Raw genomic sequence first — 23,100 nt, 5'->3', positions numbered from 1 at the left:
CTCCTCTTAACTAAGTTAAGACTTGCCTGTGATAATTTAGCCAGATTCTTGTCAGGTTAACTCTTGGTGACATACTTCTCCAGGAGGGTGTCAGTTTATCATATAGAGAGCAAGCCAGTGTGATGAATCAGTGTGATGAATCTGACAGAAAATTGTTCTAAATCTGGGCACACACACTTCTAAAAGGCTGCTTATTGTCTCTCTAGGTATTTTACCAGCCATGGGATCATGACGGGCTGCTCGCAAAGGCGAGTGGGAAGCGCTGGGGGTCATGGCTGCTGGAAGCAGTCCTCGTGGGACAAGGAGTTAGGATACAAATATCGTTCTGGTTTCTGGGGGCTGCCATAACAAAGTACCACAAACTGGGTAGTTTAAAACAACAGAAATTTACTCTCTCACAGTTCTGGAGGCCAGAAGTTCAAAATTAAGGTGTTGGCAGGGCTACACTCCCTCCAAAGTCAGTAGAAGAATGTCCTTCCTGCCTCTTCCAGCTTCTGGTGGCCCCAGGCGTTCCTTGGCTTGTGGCAGCATCATTCCAATCTCTGCCTCCATCTTCTCATGACCATCTTCTTTCTATGACCCTCTCCTCTTCACACAATGTTCCTTTTATAAAGATACCAGTCATGCTGGATTAAGGGCCCACCCTACTCCAGTATGAGTAATTACCTCTGCATCAATCCTATTTCCAAATAAGGTCACATTTGGAGGAACTAGGGGTTGGAACTTCAACATATCTTTTTCTGGGGGCAAAATTCAACCCAAGCAGGCCAGCTCCCACACCCCTCAGGTGGATTAACTCTGAGCCGCATATTCTGTGCCTCCTAGAACTCCCCGGGGGATTGAGCCCCAGGTGCCACAGGTGGCCTGCTCTCTAGTGCACCCTTTATGGGCTCTCTTTACCTCCCTGTCCTGCTCCTACTGGTGACCCTACTGGTGTTTCCTGGGATCACCTCCCAGATAAACTGATTGTCCTCAACTTCTCATCTCAGGGATTGCTTCTGGGAAAGCCCAACCTAAGAAACCATTCAACAGCAAGCTCAAACTCGTCTTATGGTAAATAATGTAACCACATGTTGTAATACATTGCAGTTATAATCTCTTGTGTTACTGTGTCTTGACAGAAGATACTGGGAAATGCTTAACACGTTACAATACATGCAAAGCAATATGTCTCTCCCCTTCTCTACTGCAGTCCAGTAGAAAACAAAATCATTTCCTAAATAAAGAGAATTCAAGGGGCTCAAAATGAACAGGGATTTACTTACTGGATGAGAGAAACACTGCAATGCATCAAATGCCAGCCTGGCAAGTCACACACACACACTCACACACACACACATGGTGGGCACTGCTCATGAGGAGAAGCTGCTGGCATATGGAGCACAGCTCTGCATGGTGCCCCAGGCTTGGAAATGGTTCACACAGCTTCCTCCTGGCCCACTGCCTGGTGAGGCCCTGTGCTCTAGCACAGCTTTTCATCTTAGTTTGCTGACACTTCAGGGCAGGGGAATGTGCAGGCATGAATGACCTATCAAAGTTGCAGGAGACATCCAAGAGAATCCCACCTGAGCCGTGGTGCCCAGCAGAGTGCAGTTAGGACCTCTGGGTGCCACCATTTCTTTGAGAAGGAGTCAAGGACTGACCGGGTTACTGTTTTTTCCCCCTTTAATCAAAATAATATATGTTGATGGCAAAACACTGAGTGAGTGTTATGAGTTGAATTGTGTGCCTCAAAATGGTATGTTGAAGTCCTAACCCCTGGCACCAGTGAATGTGACCTTATTTGGAAATAGAGCTTCTGCAGATGTGATCTATAATAGTTACGATGGGGTCATTAGGGTGGGCCCATATCCAATATGAAGAGGGAAATTTAGATACAGACACATACAGAGAAGAATGCCATGTGAAGACAGACATACAGGGAAGAAGTCCATGTGAAGACAGTGGCAGAGACTGGAATTATGCTGCCACCAGCCAAGAAACACCTGGGGTCACCAGAAACTGGAAGAGGCTAGGAAGGATTGCCCCCTAGAACTGTCAGGGGGAGTGTGGCCCTGCTGACACCTTGATTTGGAACTTCTGGCCTCTAGAATTGTGAAATAAATTTCTGTTTTAAGTCACCCACGTGTGGTACTTTGTTAGGGCACCCTATGTACCTGATATAATGAGAAACAAATGGCCTCTGCCCCTCCTCCCAAATCCTTCTGCAGATGCAGCCATCTATAGTTACTTTACAGTTTTTTTTCTTACTTGAGTATTTAATTGTCACAGTCTCTAATGTTTTATCAAATGATGGGACAGGAGGGGAGAAAGTGTCCTATCATTACAAAATGAAAATCCACAACATACCATTGTAACATATATATAATTGGGAGATCTCAGGTGCTAAATAATTAACTAAATGCAACAATTACTATTTTTAGCTCAGGAGCTAGTCACTTGGACACATAACAGGCCTCAGTGAGAAAGTGAAGACCAAAAGGAAGCAGGATGAGCCACATGGACACCTGGGGAAGGACACTTCAGGCGGAGGGAACAGCAGATGCAAAGGCCCTGAAACAGGAATGTGGTTGGCACATTTGAAGAAGAGCAAGCAGGCAGCATGGGGGACAGTCATAGGGGATGAGGGTAGAGAGGGTGGAAGGGTCCAGATCATGCAGGGCTTTGTAGGTCCTGGTAAGGACTTTTGCTTTAGCTATTGGAGAGTTCTCTGGAGGACTGACATGATTTGCTTTACATGATAAAAACACTGTGGCTGCTGGGTTGAGAGAAGGCTGTAGGGGAAGTGAGGGCAGAAACACAGAAACCAGCAAGGAGGCCACTGCAAAACATCCTGGCGGGTCATTGTGATGGCTTGGACCAGGGTGGTGGCACTGGGGGTGGGGAAAAGTAGTCACACTCAGGATCTAGTTTGGAGGCAGATGACAGGCAGGGCCGATGGATTTGGTGTGGCAGGAGGGAAAGACAGGCATCAAGGATGATTCCAAGGTTTCAGTCCTGAGCAACTGGGAAGAAGGGAGGTGGGTAAGGTTACAGGAGGGACTGGCTTAGAGGGGAGGTATGCGGAACTCAGGTTGGGATTTGTTAAGTTTGAGATGTGACTAGACGCCCAGTGGAAGTGTTGAGTAGGTTGTATGGGCCTGGAGCTCAAGGAAGAGGCCGGCTAAAGACAGTGTGGGAGTCACCATCACAAAGATGGTGTATAAAGCCTCAAAATGGGGTGAGATCACCTAGTGTTATATAAATGAGCCAAAGATGACCTCTGTATATCTGCCCCAAAGTTGTTTATTTCTTCACTGTAGGCTGCGAACTGTTAGCTCAAAAGCCCGTCAGTGCCAGACCCAAATTTTATACATTCATTCATTTTAAACATAGCCCAAAGGAGCACATTTTTGGATATTCAGGGCCCATCTGCTTTGCATACCCCTGCCAAAATATACTTAGCATCTGCTGGCCATTGATAAGATAGAGCCATGTGACTACAAGACAGACCTCAATCCTTATAAGCTGTGAGACTCCTGCCCCTTGGACCTCTCTGACTCAGCGACTCCCTGCCGTGCCGAGCGGCATTACCTAGACACCAAAGGCACCACCCCGACTCCCCTCTCCCTGGGAGTTCTCTTGCCTTCCTCCCCTTGAGTAGCAACCCCCTTGGTGTAGCTTCTGGACAGATTCCTGCTATGAGGAACATCTCTCCCTCCCCGCCCTTGCAAACCTGTCAGAGCATCATCATCACCCAATAAAGTAGGTATGCGCTCCTGCCACCTCATGGTGCTATCTTTTTCTTTTATCAGTTCCCAAATCCCTTGAACATCCTACACCCAGGCAGCAAGTATAGACAAAGAAAAGGAAGAGGTGCAGTTGCTGAGCCCTGGGGCACACTGATATTTTCCTAAACATTCATCTCAGAAATGATGAGGAACCAGCAACAGAGATGGAGGAAAAAAGGCTAAAAAGGAAGCAGGGAACCAGGAGAGGAAAACTGTCACACGGAGAGGGGTCAAATGCTGCCAATAGGTTTAGAGGACTGAGAAAGAGCTTTGGATTTCACTTTACATCTTTTTTTTTCCCTGTAAATTCACTTACTGCTTTAAAGTTTTTAACTGTTTCAGCAGTTACAGGAATTTTTTTTTAAATCAGAAAAAAAAATATTTACATTTTAAATACAAAAGAAAAATTTTATTCTTGGTTTACCTCTAAAAACCAACCACTTACATGCTCATGGTTTTGGTTTTTTTTTTTTTTTTTTTTTTTTTTACTAACCTATTCTATCTATACAACGTGTGCATCCTGTGTGATTACTAAGCATTTATTACCCTTGGATTTTCTGTGTCAGGTTTACTTTGTTGTGGAGTTTCTTTAAAAAAGCTAAGTGAATTTGTCCAATAAAAAGTCTCACATTTTTTGGAAAACCAGTGATGCAACATTGTTTCCAGATCTGCCTCCAAAGCTGAACTTGGGTGTTGGTAGCTCTTTGAGAAGTTCAGATCTTCACTGAATTCATTTAGCAATGATTCCTTGGTTAAATTATATTAGGTTATTAGAAAAAAGTCTTTCACTTTTCAACATTCTGGAAAGAGATTTCACATAATTGTGAAATTGCACTGTTCTCAATTGCACTGTTAGGATTAAGGCTTATGGCATCAATAGTCCCTTTGGCAATAATAGTATGAAATCGAGGCAGCTTTGCAGAAAGATTCAAAAAGTCTTCTACCTTCAACTTAATAAACCTTCTTTCTCTATAATATTTCTGGAAAGCTGTATCAATTCCAGTAATGTTAGGGAAACCAAATTCTGCCATTTCCAGTTTCACTATCAAGTACTGAACCATCCAGTAGAATCTTGTGTTTTTGCATCTACCTTAGTCGAGCTATACCTGCTTCTACAAATGAGATTAATCCTGTATCTCCATATTCTTGGAGAGTTTGCAGTTCTCTCTCACAGATAATAGCATCCCAGTGCTCTTGGGTCCCCAGCCATTGGGACGAAGCCATCCCCTCTGGGACTGCCCCTCTGACTGTGCCTGGGGCCCCAGCGCCACTGCTCTGTTTGTTCCCACCACGCTCCGAAATGCTGCCCTCCTGTTCCATTCATTGCTTCACTTAAATCTGTGGTCAGCACACTTTTCCTTAGAGGGCCAGATGGAACATATTTTAGGCTTCGAAGGCCATATGGTCTCTGTCACAACTATTCAGCTTGGCCATAGCAGAAAGCAGCCATGGACAGACAATACTTGAACAAATTAGCCTAGCCGTGTTCCAATAAAACTTCATTTATGGGCACTGCAATTTGAATTTCATGTAAGTTTCACATATCACAAAATTATTCTTCTTTTGCCTCCATCCCAACATTTAAAAATGGAAAAAACTGTTTTTAGCTTGAGGCCATACAAAAAAACTGGCGGTGCACCAGATTGGGTCTGTGGGCTGTGGCTTGCTGACACTTGGTTTAAAGCAGGCATATTCTTTCTTATTTTTGTCTCCTCTATTCCTTGAGTCTGTCGCCTTACAGCTACTTTGTGTCACTCACAGGTGATGGAAAAGAACTGTGAGAGGCCACCTTACTTACACGTATTTGTTTGTGGAAAATACTCCCAGAAGGCAAATAACTTTTTCACTCTCACTTCCTCCGCCCTCTGGATTAATTTCTCTACTTTTCCAAGTGTGCTGGTTTAGAATGATAACAACATACAACATATTGAGGCCACCCACATTTTAAAACAAGTTTTCTTTAGTACCTTGTTAACTTTCTGGCAATGTGAAAATGAAATGTCTAAATCTTTCCAGTCCTGTTTTAATATCTCATTTAAATGCCAGAAGCCCAGGCTACTAATGAACTGTAAGAGGCAAAAATAAAAGGAGGGGGGAGTACATCACATTAATTTCCTATGCTTCGAAGATTTTGCACTTCCTCAGAAAGGGTCAAAAAACAGTGGGTGCCTAATAAATGTTAATGGGGGTAATTAACAGCTTATCAGGTACTCACATTTCTTGCCATCTGACCTGTATTACATAAGGCCAAGAAAAATCTGTAATTTATTTTACAAAAATTAATACTAGCCCAGAGGCAACATACTATTTCTAGTAAAGATATCAGATGTAATTGGATCCTTTCTAGCACTAGTTAAATAGAGTCCAAAATCAGGACCATTTAGAACAACATGAATTTTAATAATCAGATTTTTAGGACATGCTTCTTAGTATTTACTATTGCTATTGTTAATATTTACAATCAATGCTTTATTTTTTTTAATTAATTTTTATTGTAGCAGTTGTTTTACAATGTTGTGCCAGTTTCTGCTGCACAGCAAAGTGAACCAGTCACACATATACATATAAGCCACTCTTTTTTAGGTTCTTTTCCCATATAGGTCACCACAGAGCACTGAGTAGAGTTCCCTGTGCCATAGAGTAGGTTCCTGTTAGTCATCCACCTTATATATAGTAGTGTGCATATGTCAGTCCCAATCTCCCAGTTCACTCTCCCTTGCCCTTTTCCCCCCTGGCAACCATGAGTTGGCCCCCTACGTCTGTGACTCTCTCTCTTGTCCTGCAAACAAGTTCACCTGTACCATTTTCTTAGATTCCACATACAAGCAACATCGTATGATATTTGTCTTTCTGTCTGATTTATTTCACTCAGCATGACAATCTCCAACAACAAATGCTTTAAAACAAAATGTACCTGCCCTTTTTCTTCAAAAGTTTATACATATTAAAAAAGAATATATTTTTGGCTTTTCCATATACAACCAATAAATGAATGATTACCCATTAAGATCTGGTTCATATGAGGGAATTCCCTGGTGGTCCAGTGGTTAGGGCTCCTAGCTTCCACTGAAGGGGGCCTGGGTTTGATCCCTGGTCGGTGAATTAAGATACCGCAAGCCACGCAGCGCGGCCAAAAACAAAAAACAAAAAAATCTGCTTCATATGAGAGGGGACCAAGATGGCAACATAGAAGGGTCCTGAACTCCCTCATCCCTCATTCGGATACAATGAATGTTCTCAACTTCATCCTTGCCACGGTACTGTACAGTCGAGAGGGAAATGCCAACCCCAACTCCCAGCCTCTCCCTGAGGGCCACAGGGTTTGGACCACAACATAGCACCCCAACATTTAAGAGTCCCACTCAAGGAACCAACGGGCCTCCTAAAGACCTAGCTCTGAAAGCCAAGGCGGTTTAGGTCCATGAGACCCACAGGACTGTAGCAAACAAAGTAGCAGTTCTTAATGGCAACCAAACACTTGCTGCTGTGGCCACCCCCCAGGGCTCAGCGCAGAAGTAGCAGAGAACAATACCCATCTCCCAGCCTTTCCCTGAGGGTGTGACTACACACTTTACAAGCTGCTGCTTGAGCGCTAGGCTTCAATTTAGCACACATTTAGGGACTGGCTGTGATCCAGGGCCACCAGAGTCTATGAGCACTTTCCCTACTTTCCACCTCTGGTTTGCCCCAACATTATCCGATTGCCAACCTCTCTGGAAGGAGCTTGTATGCATGTCTGGCATCCCAGCTGCCACCCAAGGAATAAAACCCCAAATCTAATAGCCAATGAGAACTGCATTCACGAGTCCCACAGGACTTTAGCAAAGAAGTTTTTATATGGGTGCAGGAGCACCCCCTGCAGCTATACATCTGGGTTCAGTGTAGAGGGAGCAGGCAAAAAATGCTCACCTCCCAGTTTCTCCCTGGAAAGGGCTTAACTACATACTTTCCCAGCTGCTGCCTGAGGATCCACTTCTAATCAGCCTGCATCTAGGTGTTGACAGCAATTCTACCCTTTGGGATATTGATGGGTCATGGCACACCCTCAATTATTGGGAGCCACTACGAACAAAGCCAGGGGTACTTAACAGCTTATCAGTTGCTCTTCAAGTAGCTTGGAGATCAGAAAGTCTTGAGAGACAACCAAGAGCTCAGACTGGGCTAATTGATGAGGTTTATCTCCTATATGAGATCATTCTGTCAAGAATGTGAGAGGTGGCTATTGTATCTAATGTGCAGGCACCAAGACTGAGAGTGAAAGAAAATAAACAGAGGAATATGTTCTAAACAAAAGAACATACAAAATCTCCAGAAACAGATCTTCATGAAAGAGATAAGTGATTTTACCTGATAGAGTTCAAAAAAATGGTCATAAAGACGCCCACCAAGGTCAGGAGAGCAATTCATAAATAAAGTGAGAACTTCAAAACAGACAGAAAATATAACTACCAAACAGAATAATTGAATATTGAATAATACAATAACTAAACTGAAAAATTCAACAGAGGGGTTCATAGCAGACTCGATTAAACAGAAGAAAGGAGCAATGAACTCAAAGACAGTCCAGTGGAATTCATCCAGTCAGAGCAACAAAAAGAAAATAAGAATGAAAAAGAGTGAACATATCTTAGGAGACCTGAGATACCATCAAGTGGACCAATATACACATTATAGAGGTTCTAGGAGAAGAGAGAGAGAAAGGAGCAGAAAGCTTATTCAAAGAAATAATGGCTGAAAAGTTCCCTAACGTGGAGGAAAAAAAAACAGACATCCAGATAAAGGAAACTCAGAGTACCAAATTAGATGAACCTATACTGACACACATTACGATTAAATTGTCAAAAGTTAAAGGCAAGGAGAGAGACTTAAAAGCAACAAGAGAAAAGCAACTTGTTACGTACAAGAGAACCCCCATAAGACTACAAGTAGATTTTTCAGCAGAAACCTTACAGGCCAGAAACAAGTGGGATGATATATTCAAAGTGCTGAAAGAAAAAACTGCCAACCAAGAATACTATATGCAGCAAAGTTGTCCTTCAGAATTGAAGGATAGAATTTTCCAAACAAACAAAAGCTGAAGTTTATCACCACTAGATCAGCCTTACAAGAAATGCTAAAGGGAGTTTTTCAAGCTGAAATGAAAGCTGCTAATAAGCTATTTAGTAACATGAGAACATATGAAAGTATAAAATTCACTTACAAAGGTAAAATATAAATTCAGAATATGCTAATATTGTAATAGTGGTGGGTAAGTCACTTATAAAGACAAAAGTATTAAAATATAACTACAATAATTTATTAATGGACACACAACATGAAAAAGACAAAACATCAAAAATACAAAATGTAGGGGTAGTGTAAAAGCGTAGACTTTTTGTATGTGAATATATATCCAAAGAAAATGAAATCAGTATCTTGAAGAGATATTTGCACTCCCATGTTCATTGCAGCGTTATTCACAATAGACAAGATATGGAAACAACCTAAGTGTCCACCAACAGATGAATGGATAAAGATGTGGCATATATATACAATGGAATATTATTCAGGCACAAGAAAGAGGGAAATCCTGACACTTGTGACAACATGGATAGACTCTGAGGGCATTATGCTAAGTGAAATAAGCCAAGTACTGTATGATGTCACTTATATGTGGAATCTAAAAAAATCAAACTCATAGAAACAAAGTAAAATGGTGACTGCCAGGGGCTGGGCGGTGGGGGAAATGGGGAGATACTGGTCACAAGGCACAAACTTTCAGTTATAAGATGAATACATTCTGGCGATTTAAGAATGTATACATTCTGGCGATTTAATGTAGAGCATAGTGATTATAATTAACCATAATTATATACTGGAAAGTTGCTAAGAGAGTACATTTTTAATGTTCTCGCCCCCAACCCAAATGGTATGTCATAGGTGGTGGTGTTAGCTAATTCTGCAATACATAACTGCATCAAATCAACATTGAACACCTTAAATTTACACAATGTTATTATGGCAATTACAACTCAATAAAACGTCATACAATTTTAATGTACCTTTATGCTAAAAAATCTTCTAACTGGCACCACTGTATATTTCCAAGTACCCTAATCCAATGGAGAAGTAAGATGGACATCACATAATGATTTTGTCTTTACTTTTTGATGGCCACTCATTAAAGTGCTATTTCACATAGCTCTCCTGGTGACTGGATGTCTAGTAGTCATAGAATTACCCACTCATGTGCTCCAAAGGTGGATGTCCACTTTATAAACAAGACACTCTTGATATGTGTGTATACACAGAAGTGTTTCTCAAGGAGTGGGTTCTGGCCCAGCAGCACTAGTGTCACCTGGAAACTTAGAAATGCAAATTTCCCGCCCCATTGCAGACTTAATACTTAGAAACTCAGTGGAGCCCAGCAATCAGTGTTTTAATAAGCCCCCCAGGGGATTCTGGTGCACACTAAATTTTCAAACCACTGAATTAAGTCATCAGTACTCAAAGATGAAGTAAATTACATGAATGAGAAAACATTAACCAGTAAAGGTTAACTTTAAGTTAACCTGGTGCAAAAGTCCATAAGTCAACTCCAGGGGCAGCTATATGGGCGCACACGTCCTTGGCAGTGCAGACCCCCACACTGAATGGAATGAGATGGGACTTGAAAACTGGTTGAGTTTCAAGTAGGAGATGGTTCTAACAACAGTGACCAGTGGAGACCAGCCACTACTGAATCTAGTCTGTGCATATATTGTGTTCTCTTCGACCAAACTTGACTGGTTGCATGTGAGTGACAACTGTTTGCAAGGACATGTTCAGTGACATGCCAATCCAGGCACGTTTTCTTACAAAGACCATGTGTCACAATCAGCTGAAAGCCAATGAATGCGGCATCACTGACAGCATCATTCATGTAAGTCAGACGGATCACAGTACGAAATGCTTTTATTCTTTAAAAGCAATTGTTTTAAGAAAAAGGAATCAGAACTGTAGTTGTTGGTAACCACACTGGCCATTTTTAGAATAGTACATGCTATTAGGAAAAAGCAATTTCTTTTTTTTTTCTGAGATGCCCCTTGCTGGATGATTGCATCTATTCTATAACGACATGAACAATACACACGATGAGCATGTTTAGTGAGCAAGACTCAGACTCTCAATGGGCAAGAGCTGTGGCTTCCTCTAAACACTTTTCTTGGCTGCAGATGACCAAATAATTTAATTACACTTTTTCAGAGCTTAGAAAGGCTAACCACCTAGTCATGCCAGAGCTCAACAAACCAGCATTAATAATCACCAAAAAAAGGCACTTTAAAATACATTTGACAAGGAGTGACACTAATGCAATGAGGACTGGTCTAAGCCCTGCACTAAACTTTGTTACAGTTCATATGGACAGTGTGTTCTCTCTGTCTCCATGTGGATGTGTGTGCACATATAAATATATGTATGTATGCGCATATACCAACATCCATATACATGTATCTATCTATCTCCATAAGTCTCTGGGGAGGGAAAAAACCATTTCTGTTTCATTTAATAGTACACAAAAATTCTAGTCACTTTATTTAGAACAAAGAATGAGAGGATTGGCAAATTAATTCAAAAAAGTACCCTAAAACACCTTTCTACTGACAAAAACAGCAGTAAAATAAATACTCAGATCTTTTCTAGGTCATCAACTATTAAAATAATAAAATATAAAATTATTAAAAGTTTATTCCATTGGAGGGAAAAGGGTGGACATTTTTGGTACTGTAAGTCTCACACACATTCATATTGCTTAGGTTGAAGAGAACATAATGAACAGAGGAAATGTCTTCCACAAATTCCTTCGTTTCAGTACCCAAGTTTCACTGATGGTGTGTTACTCCACTTGGCTTAACATATAAACAAAGTTTTGTATAAATATATTTCTTTGATCTCTAAATTCTCAAGATATTTGCACAGACCACTAAAAGTACTTAGAGGATTTTTGTGAAATAAACACAACTGGCCATATACCAGTTTACTGCTTACCCCAGGCTTGGGTATTCTGGCTCGAGGTTTTGACAGACAGAACCAATCTGTGTCAGAGGTGGACAAAAGGCTTACTTGTCCTTCCCACGAACAGGGGTATAGACATGTTCTCATTCTTAGGATAGGAAAACACAATTAGTAATGGCATTTAAAGTTTACTTACTAACTGCATAATGTCTGAGAACAAAAATCAAAGCAATTTTTGAAAGGTTGAGTCAGACTCTGGGCACTTCCGTTTTTTAGCTGCTGGCTCTTCAGTCTTGTGTGATTCTAAAGTGCTGGTGCTAGATTTGAGACTGGGGTCTGCTTTAAGGTTGTCCATGGCAACAGTGAAGCCTGAGAGAAGGTACCCCCCACCTCCGCTCATCAGTAGTTTGGGATGACTTCGATCTGGCAAAACCTAATCAAGACAGAAAGACAGACATTCATGTTTTCCTAAGCAGATAAAGCCACGTTAACAATACACATGCCAGAAATGAGAATTTAAACGACACAGATTCACCTGAAGAGAGACCAATTTAATCAGACCAATTCCTAAGGAGGTCCATCTTTCATATGACAGTGCAGATAAAAGCGTAGAAATTGGTTTAAGTGATTTTCTTTTGAAATATAAAACTGAAACCATTTCTCTTAAACCTGAAGCAAGTTTCTGGTGGTGAAAGGGCGACTGGTTTGTGTAGTGCTCTGGGCCTGGTTTTTCTCCCTCCTTTAATGGGCAATTTTTGCTCTGCGGTTCCTCGTCATCCTGGCTGAGACTTTTTCAGAGCAGCACTGCATGCTCTTCCTCCCCTCCTTCCTCCCACTTGTCACAGGCATCAGACCTGTATCATGGTCTAACAGCTCTCCCTGTCTAATCCTGCTCCCGTTTGTCTTATCTTTCACAGGCATTTCTCTTACACTTTTAATTCTATCTTCGCATATACGTTCCAGAGGACCTGAACTGACAGAGCCCACCAGGAACTCTCGAACACTTGCTGCAAAGACATGCCAGCAGAAAGGAAAGGGTCACTTTCTTGTTAGCCTAGGGATTTTGCTATTATCAGTTATTCCCTCTACAGTGATCTCAAGGCCTTGGGGAAACACAAACCATAGTCGTTTGCATTTTAAATGTCTCTGGACTCGGGTATCTGAGTAATAGACCATGATGTGAAGAAAGAAAAAAGGGTCCGGAAAGGTCAGGGCACTTTCTCTGAGTTATAGACATGAGACTCCACCATATCTATAGATAGAAACAGGGAGATCCCTATTTAACAGCTTCTGGTACTACTGTGCAGAGCCAGCGACCCAGGAGAGCAGCTCCCAGGGACTGGCTGTGAGAACACATACCTGGTAATTTCTGAGCCAGGTTTCAGACAGCCTGAGATTGATGACCCCTCCTCTTTCCCGCAGTTTTGTGTAGCATTCCAACAGAGGCTAAAGGCATAAACAGAGTTCTGTTAATAATTATTTTGAGGGTGCAATTTGAGAATCAACATTCAGATGGAAGAATTCCTGTCCACTCTGTTTCAGTATTACCTCTTTATATTGACAGTACACCACGAATGGCCTTGAAGGAGCCACAAAGTCCAGCAAAGACAGCAGCAGTGGAGTGGGATGGAAACGACTAGCTACAATTAAACTGCAAGGAAAATGTTAGACAAATTATTTCTCTATGTCCCCAAACCAGAGCATAGGTTTTAAAATATCACGTATTTATTTGCATGACTCACACAAGGAAGCACTTTAAATACAACATTCTAGAGATTCCAACAATAAAATCATGAGCTATTACTTTCTAGGAAACACAAACTGGATTATAAACTCTCATGGTGACTGGCAACTCTATGCGGCCAACTTAGAGTTGGCAACTCTAATGACAGTCTTGATTTAAAAAAAAAAAAATCTGGAAGAAAATCCAACATCGTAATACTGGCTTTGCAGATACCTGAATCTGCCTTCCCTGTCAGGTTTTCCTTAGCCCATGCCCTTAGTCAGTAACACATCAACTGGAATGCCCCCCAACCTACACCTAGTGGGACTACACAGCCCAACTTGATGTGACATCATTGGAGAAATTTCAATTTCTTCTAAAACTCTGAAACCAGCATAATCAATTTCCCATCTCTGCCAGATGCAGCCTCCTTTCTTTAAAAACGCAAGACAGAATCATCATGTTTGCCCTCACTACAACCAAAATAGACAAGCAGACAGAGAATGCTAATCTGCTTGAAGCAGAGCCCACGAGCACCAAGATGTCTCCTGTGTTCTTTCAGCAACACACCCGTCTGCGTTTCTTTCACTCAGCAGAGCAGCAGCCTCTAAATGTCTTTTCTTCTGCTCTTCTTGTCTCCTCTGCTTTTCCTGAATCTTCAAGAAGAAAAATAAGATACCAACATACTGAGGTCATTCAGTCGGGTTTATGGAAACACTGGTCTGTCAAAACATTTTAACAATATTTATCAACTTGGACTAAGGCAACAGAAGGAGATCATTTATAAGGAAGCTGGAAACACATAAGAGAGCCCTTTGGTTATAAAACCACCATGCAGCCACCTATACAATGCTTCTGTATCCTAAAGCTCCATCCCAAAGATTAAATCACACGTGTGTACACTCACACACATTTTTTATCTGTCTGTTTTGATATTTGTTATCTTGGGAGCTGATGCTCCAAAGCCAAATCAAATCTCAGGGCTTACATGAAGTTAAATGAAGCCTGAGGAAGATACTGAGGGTAGTGGGAACTCTTAACATTCTTACATAATCCTTTTTGCTTCCTCTCTCTTTAGGCTCCTTATAGTCTGGATCTTGAGAGACAATTTCCATTGTTTCTTGTTCTTCTGGGTGATTGCTCTCTGGGGCTTCTGGCATGCTGTCTTCATTCTCTTGTTCTGAAGTCTGTTTTTCCTCCAGTGTGCCATTACTTTCTTCAACCGAAGCACTGTCTTTTGGCTCTGAAGATAACATCTCAGCAGAAAATGTTCCATTTAAAAGACTGTCCACTTGGTTGAGGGGGAATTCATAAAGACCACTGAGGAAAGATTTTGGAAATCCAAAACATGCTGTTGCTGCCCGAACAGGTCCACCTCCAGGGTACAGCTGAATAATGGAGCCAAAACCTGAACAGACAAAAGAAACAAATATCTGCTCAATGGAGGTGGCTCTAGACTATGCAACCCTCGGGGTACTACACAGTAAGGAGACTGAAGGTCTCTCTGCTTTACACTATTCAGAGGTTGAAGGTGATGCAGCTCCTCTGGGGTCCATCTGGAGTCCATGCGTATTCCCAATGGGGGTAACAGAATTCCAAACAGGTACACAGAAAGTCTTAAAGAAGTGTACCCCCCTTGACACTACAGTAAAACCCTGTGATCATACAAATTTTGTATGTTACATGATTGGTGATTGGTTCTCAGCATCTCCCAAGTCCAATCTTTAAACAGGACAGTTAGAAGTTCTTATCTTCAACAGGGTCATAAAAAGGGCAGACAAATCAGGCTGTGTTGTACTCTTCTAGTACAGAATACATCCCTAGTATTCTTCCCACCCTATACTCTCAATTCAGGCCAATAAAATGAGCACCAACTATCCAAGAGTTTAACTGAAATCATGGTCCTGGAGGTCCTAGCCAGTCACAGGCTTCAGAACCATCCCCACTGACACAGAAGCTGGAAAGGACACTGTGTCGGGAGTGCCAGCACAGCTCAGGCTGGGAGATGTGGGCTACGGAGAAAGGTCCCAGAGACTGGAGCTGTGCAGGCACACCCAAGTCATTTCATTCGCTTCCAGTAACTCAAACTCACTTTCCATGACTTTTGAGTTTTTTAGACCCCTCGACTCAAATCATGGTAGGGTTTTAATGAACTTGAAAACGTTAAATCTTACCTCCCATTCGTTCCATCATTGCACCCAGCACCAAGCCTGCACATGTTTCCATCACAATCATTTTATTGCCAGCACGGATATTTCCCAACGTCAGCATCTGGGCTAGCGTATCGTATCTCATGTGGCTAAGGAAAAAAAATGATTCATTCATTTATAGCTAAGCAAAGTCTGCTATTTTAATCATAATTTTTCAAGTTTTGTTTGTTTCATAAAAATGATGTTGATAAGATTATCGATTGCTTTGGAGGCAATAGTAAAAAAGGACTTACAATTTATGAAGTAGGAGGACACTTTATGCAGATGAGCAAGATTTTCATTTTACTTAAAATCATGACTTTCTTAAAGATATACTTTCCCCCAATTATACTTTTGAAAGGAAACAAAGCGTACTTAATTTTTCCAGGTTCTCTTGCATAATACATAACTGAAAGAATGCGGGTGGATGGCTTCACAACAGTAATCATGGCTTCATATCTGGGGGAAGGAAAATCAGAACATCAATTTTAAAAAGCTAGTTTAAAATATTTTATTTTTAATAATACATTTTTTAAATCTATAAAAAGATTTTATATTTTCATCCTTTTAAAAACAAAAATTACTTACTTCTTTTTCTTCTTTTTTATATATTTATCTTGAGCAAATTCTGTCTTGTCTCGGAATGTTGTACTATTTTCAATTAATTGCTGAACTATTTCCTACAAGAAAAGGAGCAAGCAGATTTCCTGAAACTTTATTTTCACAGCACAGATAACTTCAAAGGTTTCTTACCCCAGAATGTATCCAAATGTCTGATTCTCCAGGCCCTTTTCCACAGAAGTCCAAATGGGTGAACTTTGTATTTTTATACTCTATCTAGAATTTGTATTAAAATATAAGTACTTTAAACTCCATTTAAATCAAAGTAAAAGAACAGACATATACAATAAAGGAAGAAAAGAAGTAAAGAAAACTGTCAGTCCTGAAGACACTGGCTGAAAACATTACTGAAAATGAACAAACTTAAGCTCTGAGATGAACTAAGTTATCAAATTCTCTTTTGCTAACACTATTAGTAATGCTATTCACTTACATTCCTGCCTATAAGAAACAAAATCTTTGATATACTGAATTGCATATACACTTCAAGCTATTTTTAACAGAAGTGTACAGTATTTTTACATTTTACCTTAGGAGAAGTCTGCTTTAAAATGCAAGCAATTTCCTAAATGCCAAATGAAAACAAAACAAAAAATCCTTTGAATTTTACCTCGCCTTTAATGCCTTTGTCCTTTAAAGCTTTTATGTCATCTTGAGTAAGTTTCTGAGATTTCCCATCATCAATTATATTTCGATTATCAGTGCCCGCTTCTTTGGTCTCTAAGGAAGAAAATTGCTCTATGACATGTATGATCTGAAATTATTTAAAAATCTTTCCTATTCTAAGTTCGTATCCACATCCAGCCCATCAGCCACTTAAATCTGGCCTTCCAGTTCCACTGCCCCCACCCCAATCCACTATCCTTTCTTGTCACGACTACTCCAAGCCACTCACTCATATTCTTGTTCCCACTCTTGTCCCCTTACAATCTACGTGACACCAAAGTTCTCTTTTTAAAATGCAAATTGGCTCATCTATTCCAACGCACAAAACCACAGTGGCTTCCAGTAGCAATTCAAAGACGACCTGCACGGTTGTTATATGACCTGGCCCCTGGCTACCTTTCCAGGGCTCATTTCTCAACCCCTGTACTCAGCCACATTGCCCTTCTTTCTGTTCCTTAGACACACAGCAGCATGGTCTCAATGCGGGGCTTTGGCACTTGCTGCTCCCTCTGTCTGGAATGCTCTTGTGACATCTCCAAGTGGGTGGATCCTTTCCATCACTCAGGGCTGAGCTCACCATCTCAGCCAAGTTTCACATCTTTCAATCAGCCTTCAGTACACCTCCCTACTCTACCATCTGCACAGCACATATCACCATCTGAAATTATGCTGGTTGCTTATTTTTGGTGTTCCCCACTGCTAAATAAATTTTATGGGATAGTCTATCTAAGGAACTACTGAAATTGTACTGCTTAATCATGTCTAGAACATATCTGGTGCTTAATAAAAACATGAAGGTTGATTTAAAAGTATTTAGTAAACTGGTTTGAACCAGAACTTCAATAGTGTTTTAATTATTTAATTTTAATAATTAAGTATTTTAATTTTATTAATATTTAAGCACATTTATTTTGATAAAAATTTAAGTATTTAATTTTAATTAACAATAATACTAAAATTATGGGGTCGTTACTCTAACAGGCAAGGCACTGTTAAGAACTTCTCTGTGAAGCTTGGGCATTAAATGTGTTTATGGCCCTATTTTACTGATGAGAATATAAAACTTAGAGAAACCAAATAACTAGGTCAAGGTTATAAAGTAAGTCATGAAGCTGGAACTTAAACCTAGTCAGCTGAATTCAAAGCCAGACCTATTATCCTTACCCTATATGCTAACTACCTCAAGAGCTGGTAACTTCTAGACACTAACAGGGCTCCACACCCACTCTTACAATGAAGCTGCAAGGATTCATGGCATCAAATACCTGGCCCAAGGTCGAAGAGCTGGTTAATGATGGGCAGGAGTCAGAACCCAGGTATCTCAAAGCCAAAGGCAGACCCTAATGCATTCCACCAAGCTACAGTTCTTAGATTATGAGTTTAGATTTCTTTGGGGACAGCCTGGGCTAGCATTCTAGAATTAATTCGAGTTGACAGGTTTCTGAGTAGCCAGCTCAAGAGCAACTATTTCATACATCCTAAATAGTACAGTGCACCTGAAGTAGGCTCTTCCTTCTTCTTCTTAGGCTGAAGACTTCCTCCACTGGTCACTTCAAATGTGGTTCCATAACTATGGCCAATGACGTTATCCAGATAGAACCACTGTTTTTCAAAAGTTACTTTTCTGGGGAAGAAATGCAATCAATTAGCTGAATCTCATTTGTATTCAGTATAGGAAAGATTTATTCAATCTAGGTTATTTCATAATCAGTCTCCCTAAAGGATGATTAGCACCATTATCTCTGACCATGAACTGACAAACGAACTAGAGAGGATTGGGTTGGGGTCAGAAACACAAAACACTGCACAAAATTAATAAAGAAGCCACAGAAACACTGAATTTGGAATGAGAAACAAGGACAGAAGACATTCCTCTTCTGAGGCATTGGTCTGGCTCCAAGTTGCACTGTCTGACAGGATGTCCAAACTCGCAGACTTTGGATTTCCTGAGTAGCAAGACTGCCATGCCACTGAGACACACACTGTGACGCCTCTTGTAACTTACACAAGAAAATCTCAAAACTGAACGATCATTGAGATGACAGGGATTTAACAAATTCCCTGGCCTAACTGGCCATTTTCTTTGAAAATCATCCAGTAAAAGCAAATGATATTTACATATGAACATTATTGACAATCTACACATTTGTAAACAGTGCCTAACACTGATGAGGCTCTACTGAGGCCCAGGCAATCTTAGCTTTTCCCATTACCCAGATTTTTATCTTCTTAACAATGTAAAAGGGAAATCCCACAAAAACAAAAAACTTTCCTTTCAAAAGACAAAAACTAACAACCACTGAGTGTCGATCAGGGGTTAGGTAGTATGTGCCAGGTGTTTCATACTTTTTGATTTAATTCTCAATTAAGTAATCCTGGGACACAGCTCTTTCCAGGTGAACAAACTTGAGACTGAGGGAAAAGTGTCTTGCCCAAGATTCAGTTACACAGTAGGAATTGGGATTCAAATCCAAGTCTGCCTGACTTAAAAGCCTGGTTCTTTCCACTGCACCACACGGCCTATCCAGCAAAGAACAAATGGATCTCAGGAAGGCCTGCTTAGCTTCAGGACATGGCCCGTATCAACAGAACTCTGAATTCTGAAAGATGTACACTGGTTAATTTTCTTTATGCCCCATCCTACACCTTCTCTTTCTTTCTCTGTGCCCCAAGAGGCCAACCATGACAGAATGCACAGACCACATCACACAGGCTCCCTTGCTGAAGGCTTCCCACAATTCCAGACCCTTGGATGCATCACCAGTCTCTCTACTGGTTCTCTAAACCTTGTCACATCTCTGTATGTGTATGTGTCACATCTTCATTAAGTCTCCTTACTTGAACCACCTGAGTGAATTTCTCCAAGATCCTAAGTATCCAGACAGGGCCAATTCTTGCTCGTTGCTGGGTCCTCAGTGATTAACACATAACAGACACTCTAAATATTTGCTGACATGAATCCCCTCAGAGAAGCTGAAACTCAGCTCAGCCCAGATGTGTACCCTCCCCCACCTCATCCTTTGAGTAGCCCAGTGCTAGCAAAACACTGTGTCTGAGCTGGGTTGGGTTTACCCCCTGGCAGCTGGTCTGATATGCAAAGAAGGGTGTGTCACTCAAACTGACTGGCCTGACAAAAGGTCACTGCCCTAGTGAGGAAAGTGGGACCCAGTCAGAAGGACATGGAGCTACACCTTCCTTGGGGGAGAGGGGGATGTGCAGAGTCTGCTCACAGAGGCAAGACTGCTTCTGCCTAACCAGATGAGTGCAGCCCCGAGGAAAGAGTGAAGGGAGAGTCTGGCCTGGGATGTAGTTGAACTCAAAGAGTCATTTTCTAAACAAAATGGAAACTAATGCTATGGCTTCTGCCAAGAAAACTGATGAAAAGTGTTTCAAAATAAATGTCTAAAGAATACTTTTTAGAAATAAAGATGTTACTGTCTGTCTCCTTGGGAATGAAAAGCTCTTATCTAAAAAAGCACATCTGTAAGAAGCAAACTCAAACAACCACATCTCACGATAAAGCAACTTAAAAAGACAATACTAGAAAGAAAAACCAAAGGTTCATCTGCACATGGAATCGTTCATCGAACGTATAACCCTAAGGACTTCGCTGCACTGCTATACTTAAATTAAAAAGCTTAAATAATTAGTATTAGCACTTTACACATTTCTAATCAGTAATTCTGAAAAGAAAAGAGCACTGGTTTCAAGAATACAAAATAAAGTTGTGATGAGGGGGGCTCTGGGAGGCAAGAATGAGACTAGAGGGTGAAGAGTGGGTTCTGTGAGAAGACAGGAGAGAAGAACTCAAAACCTGGGGAAAGAACCACAGGACAGGGGGTGGGGTGGGGGCCTGGAGAGAGGGGCGGAGCACCTGAGGGCCAAGAATTGGAAAAGGACCCTGGAAAAAGTGAGATGCTTAAGATGGAGGGCCAGTATGAGATCACGGAGGGGAGTTCTGTAGGAAGACAGAAGGAGTGAGGGAGATCTCGAGGGCCAAGGATGGGATCCTGGGGGCAAAGGCCTCTGTGGGAAGATCCCAGAGGAGATAACGAGGGACAGGATTGGGAATCCAGAATGGATTGGGAATCCAAGAATGGTACCCTGGAGGGAGAGGGTGTCTAGAAGATGAGGGCGGAGAATCCCTAAGGCCAGCGACCCGACTTACTTTCTCCGCTGGACCTGCACTGCTTTAAACACATCTTCCCGTTTCAGCACCACGAAGTCGCCGTCGCGGATGCGGTGGTCCCCGGGATGCGGTGGCCGTGGGCCCGGTTGCTCCTCAGAGCCCTCCATGACGCTCAGCCGGTCTCCGAGCTCCACAGCGTCTCTCCAGTTCCCCGCGCTCTGCCCCTGGCCCTGGGCTGTAGCCGCTGGCAGCCTCACCTCCCACAAACCAAGAGGACTCAAAGCCCTCTGACCGGCACCGCCCCCACGTGCTGCGCGCCGCTTCCGCTTTCCGATAAGAACCTCAGGACAGCTTCCGGGAGCCTCAAGGCTTCCGTCAGGCCGATCTCCTTGATTGGCTGCCCTCCGTCACGCCCCTCCGGTCTCGCCGCAGCTTCGGGCGGAAGTTGCGTCACAGAAGCGCCAAAAAAGAACTTGGAAAATTGGCATTTGGTTAGCCGTGCTGTTGTGGCGCCGTGCTCTAGACATTTTCCGGCTCCGCTGTGCGGCCTCGGTGGAGAAGCTGAGGTCCCCAAGCCGCTGCTACAGACGAGCTTCGATCCCGCGCGGGGACGTCAGGAGAGCTGAGGGTGAAGAGTCTGCGGGGCTTGGGCAGGGACACCTGAGGAGCTCGGACCGCGGAGTCTCCTCTCCGCCCCGTCGTGCTTACCCCCGAGAGGAAGTGAGAACCAGCCCAGCCATGAACTAAGAGAGTTTTGGGACCTTCATCTTTTGCAAGTAAGAACTTAGTCTTGAGGAGACGTAAATAAAGTGAGGTATTTAACCAAGCATAGAAGCCCGACGGGTGGCGTTTACCCATTCTCCAGTCCTACCTCTTGCATTTATGTTGGAATTTTTACTAGTTGTTCTCACCATATTACCTCGTTTGAAAAAGATACGGCACGAAGCATTGTCGAAGGAGCACTTCAGCTTGGTAATGTGGAGATGAAGTTTGAGCTCAGTACTGTCAACAGACAACTTTGATCTTGATCAGTTCGCTTAATTTCTCTGGTCTTCAGTTTCTTAACGTATGGTGTGGTCTAGATGATTACCAAAGCCCTGTTAGTGCCCATAACATGAACTTGTTATTAACTTATTTACTAATTTAAATCGCTTTAAATAAAGATGCGGATACGCTGTCTTGTAATGAATTGCATTACAGTCTATGGATATATTTTTATTTATTTTTATTCTTAGGATATGAACTATTTTCTTTTATTGAGGTATAGTTGATTTATAATGTTATGTTAGTTACAGGTGTACAACATAGTGATTCAATTTTTATAGGTTATACTTCATTTAAATTTTTTTGGGGGGGCTGTGTTGGGTCTTAGTTGCAGTGCGACCGCTCTTCGTTGTGGTGCGCAAGCTTCTCTCTAGTTGTGGCGTGCGTGTTTTCTCTTCTTTTCAGTTGTGGCGCGCGGGTTCCAGAGCGTGTGGGCTGTGTAGTTCGTGACATGCAGGCTCTCTAGTTGAGGTGTGTGAGCTCAGTAGTTGTGGCGTGGGGGCTTAGTTGCCCTGCGCCATGTGGAATCTTAGTTCCCTGACCAGGGATCGAACCCGCGTCCCCTGCCTTGGAAGGCAGATTCTTTACCACTGGGCCACCAGGGAAGTCCCTATTTTTAATTTCTTGAGGAAGCTCCACACTGTTTTCCATACTGGCTACACCAATTTGCATTCCCACCAACAGTGTACTAGGGTTCCCTTTTCTCCACATCCTCCCCTACATTTATTATTTGTTGTGTTTTTGACGATAGCCATTATGACAGGTGTGAGGTGATATCTCACTGTGGTTTTGATTTGCATTTCTCTGATGATTAACGATGTTGAGCATCTTTTCATGTGCCTCTTGGCCATCTCTAAGTCTTCTTTGGAAAAATGCCTGTTCAAGTCCTCTGTTCACTTTTTGGATATTGAGTTGTATGAGTAAACTATTTTCTTCAGCAGACTTTATTTTTTAGAATAGTTGTAGGTTTACAACTATTGTTGT

General features: G+C 42.0%; 1 protein-coding gene and 1 pseudogene across 1 annotated transcript; both read right to left on the bottom strand.

Annotated features, from left to right (window-relative positions):
* Positions 1–4,395: 4,395 nt before the first annotated feature.
* LOC136135624 (EEF1A lysine methyltransferase 2 pseudogene) lies at positions 4,396–4,831 on the bottom strand (annotated as a pseudogene).
* Positions 4,832–11,916: 7,085 nt separating this feature from the next.
* On the bottom strand, positions 11,917–21,475 carry TRMT6 (tRNA methyltransferase 6 non-catalytic subunit). The gene is made up of 11 exons (XM_065892643.1): positions 21,112–21,475; positions 18,440–18,567; positions 16,888–16,997; positions 16,245–16,336; positions 16,032–16,115; positions 15,642–15,766; positions 14,517–14,875; positions 14,038–14,123; positions 13,293–13,395; positions 13,104–13,190; positions 11,917–12,177 (listed from the first exon to the last, which is right to left on the bottom strand). Exons 1-11 carry the CDS (start codon positions 21,237–21,239, stop codon positions 11,968–11,970), a joined length of 1,512 nt encoding a protein of 503 aa, XP_065748715.1. The 5' UTR covers positions 21,240–21,475; the 3' UTR covers positions 11,917–11,967.
* Positions 21,476–23,100: the final 1,625 nt, after the last annotated feature.

This window comes from Phocoena phocoena, chromosome 15 (genome assembly GCF_963924675.1).
Source record: "Phocoena phocoena chromosome 15, mPhoPho1.1, whole genome shotgun sequence".
Lineage (NCBI taxonomy): Eukaryota > Metazoa > Chordata > Mammalia > Artiodactyla > Phocoenidae > Phocoena > Phocoena phocoena.
The sequence above is the reverse complement of the archived record's forward strand: the minus strand, read 5'-3'. Positions and strand labels throughout refer to the sequence as shown.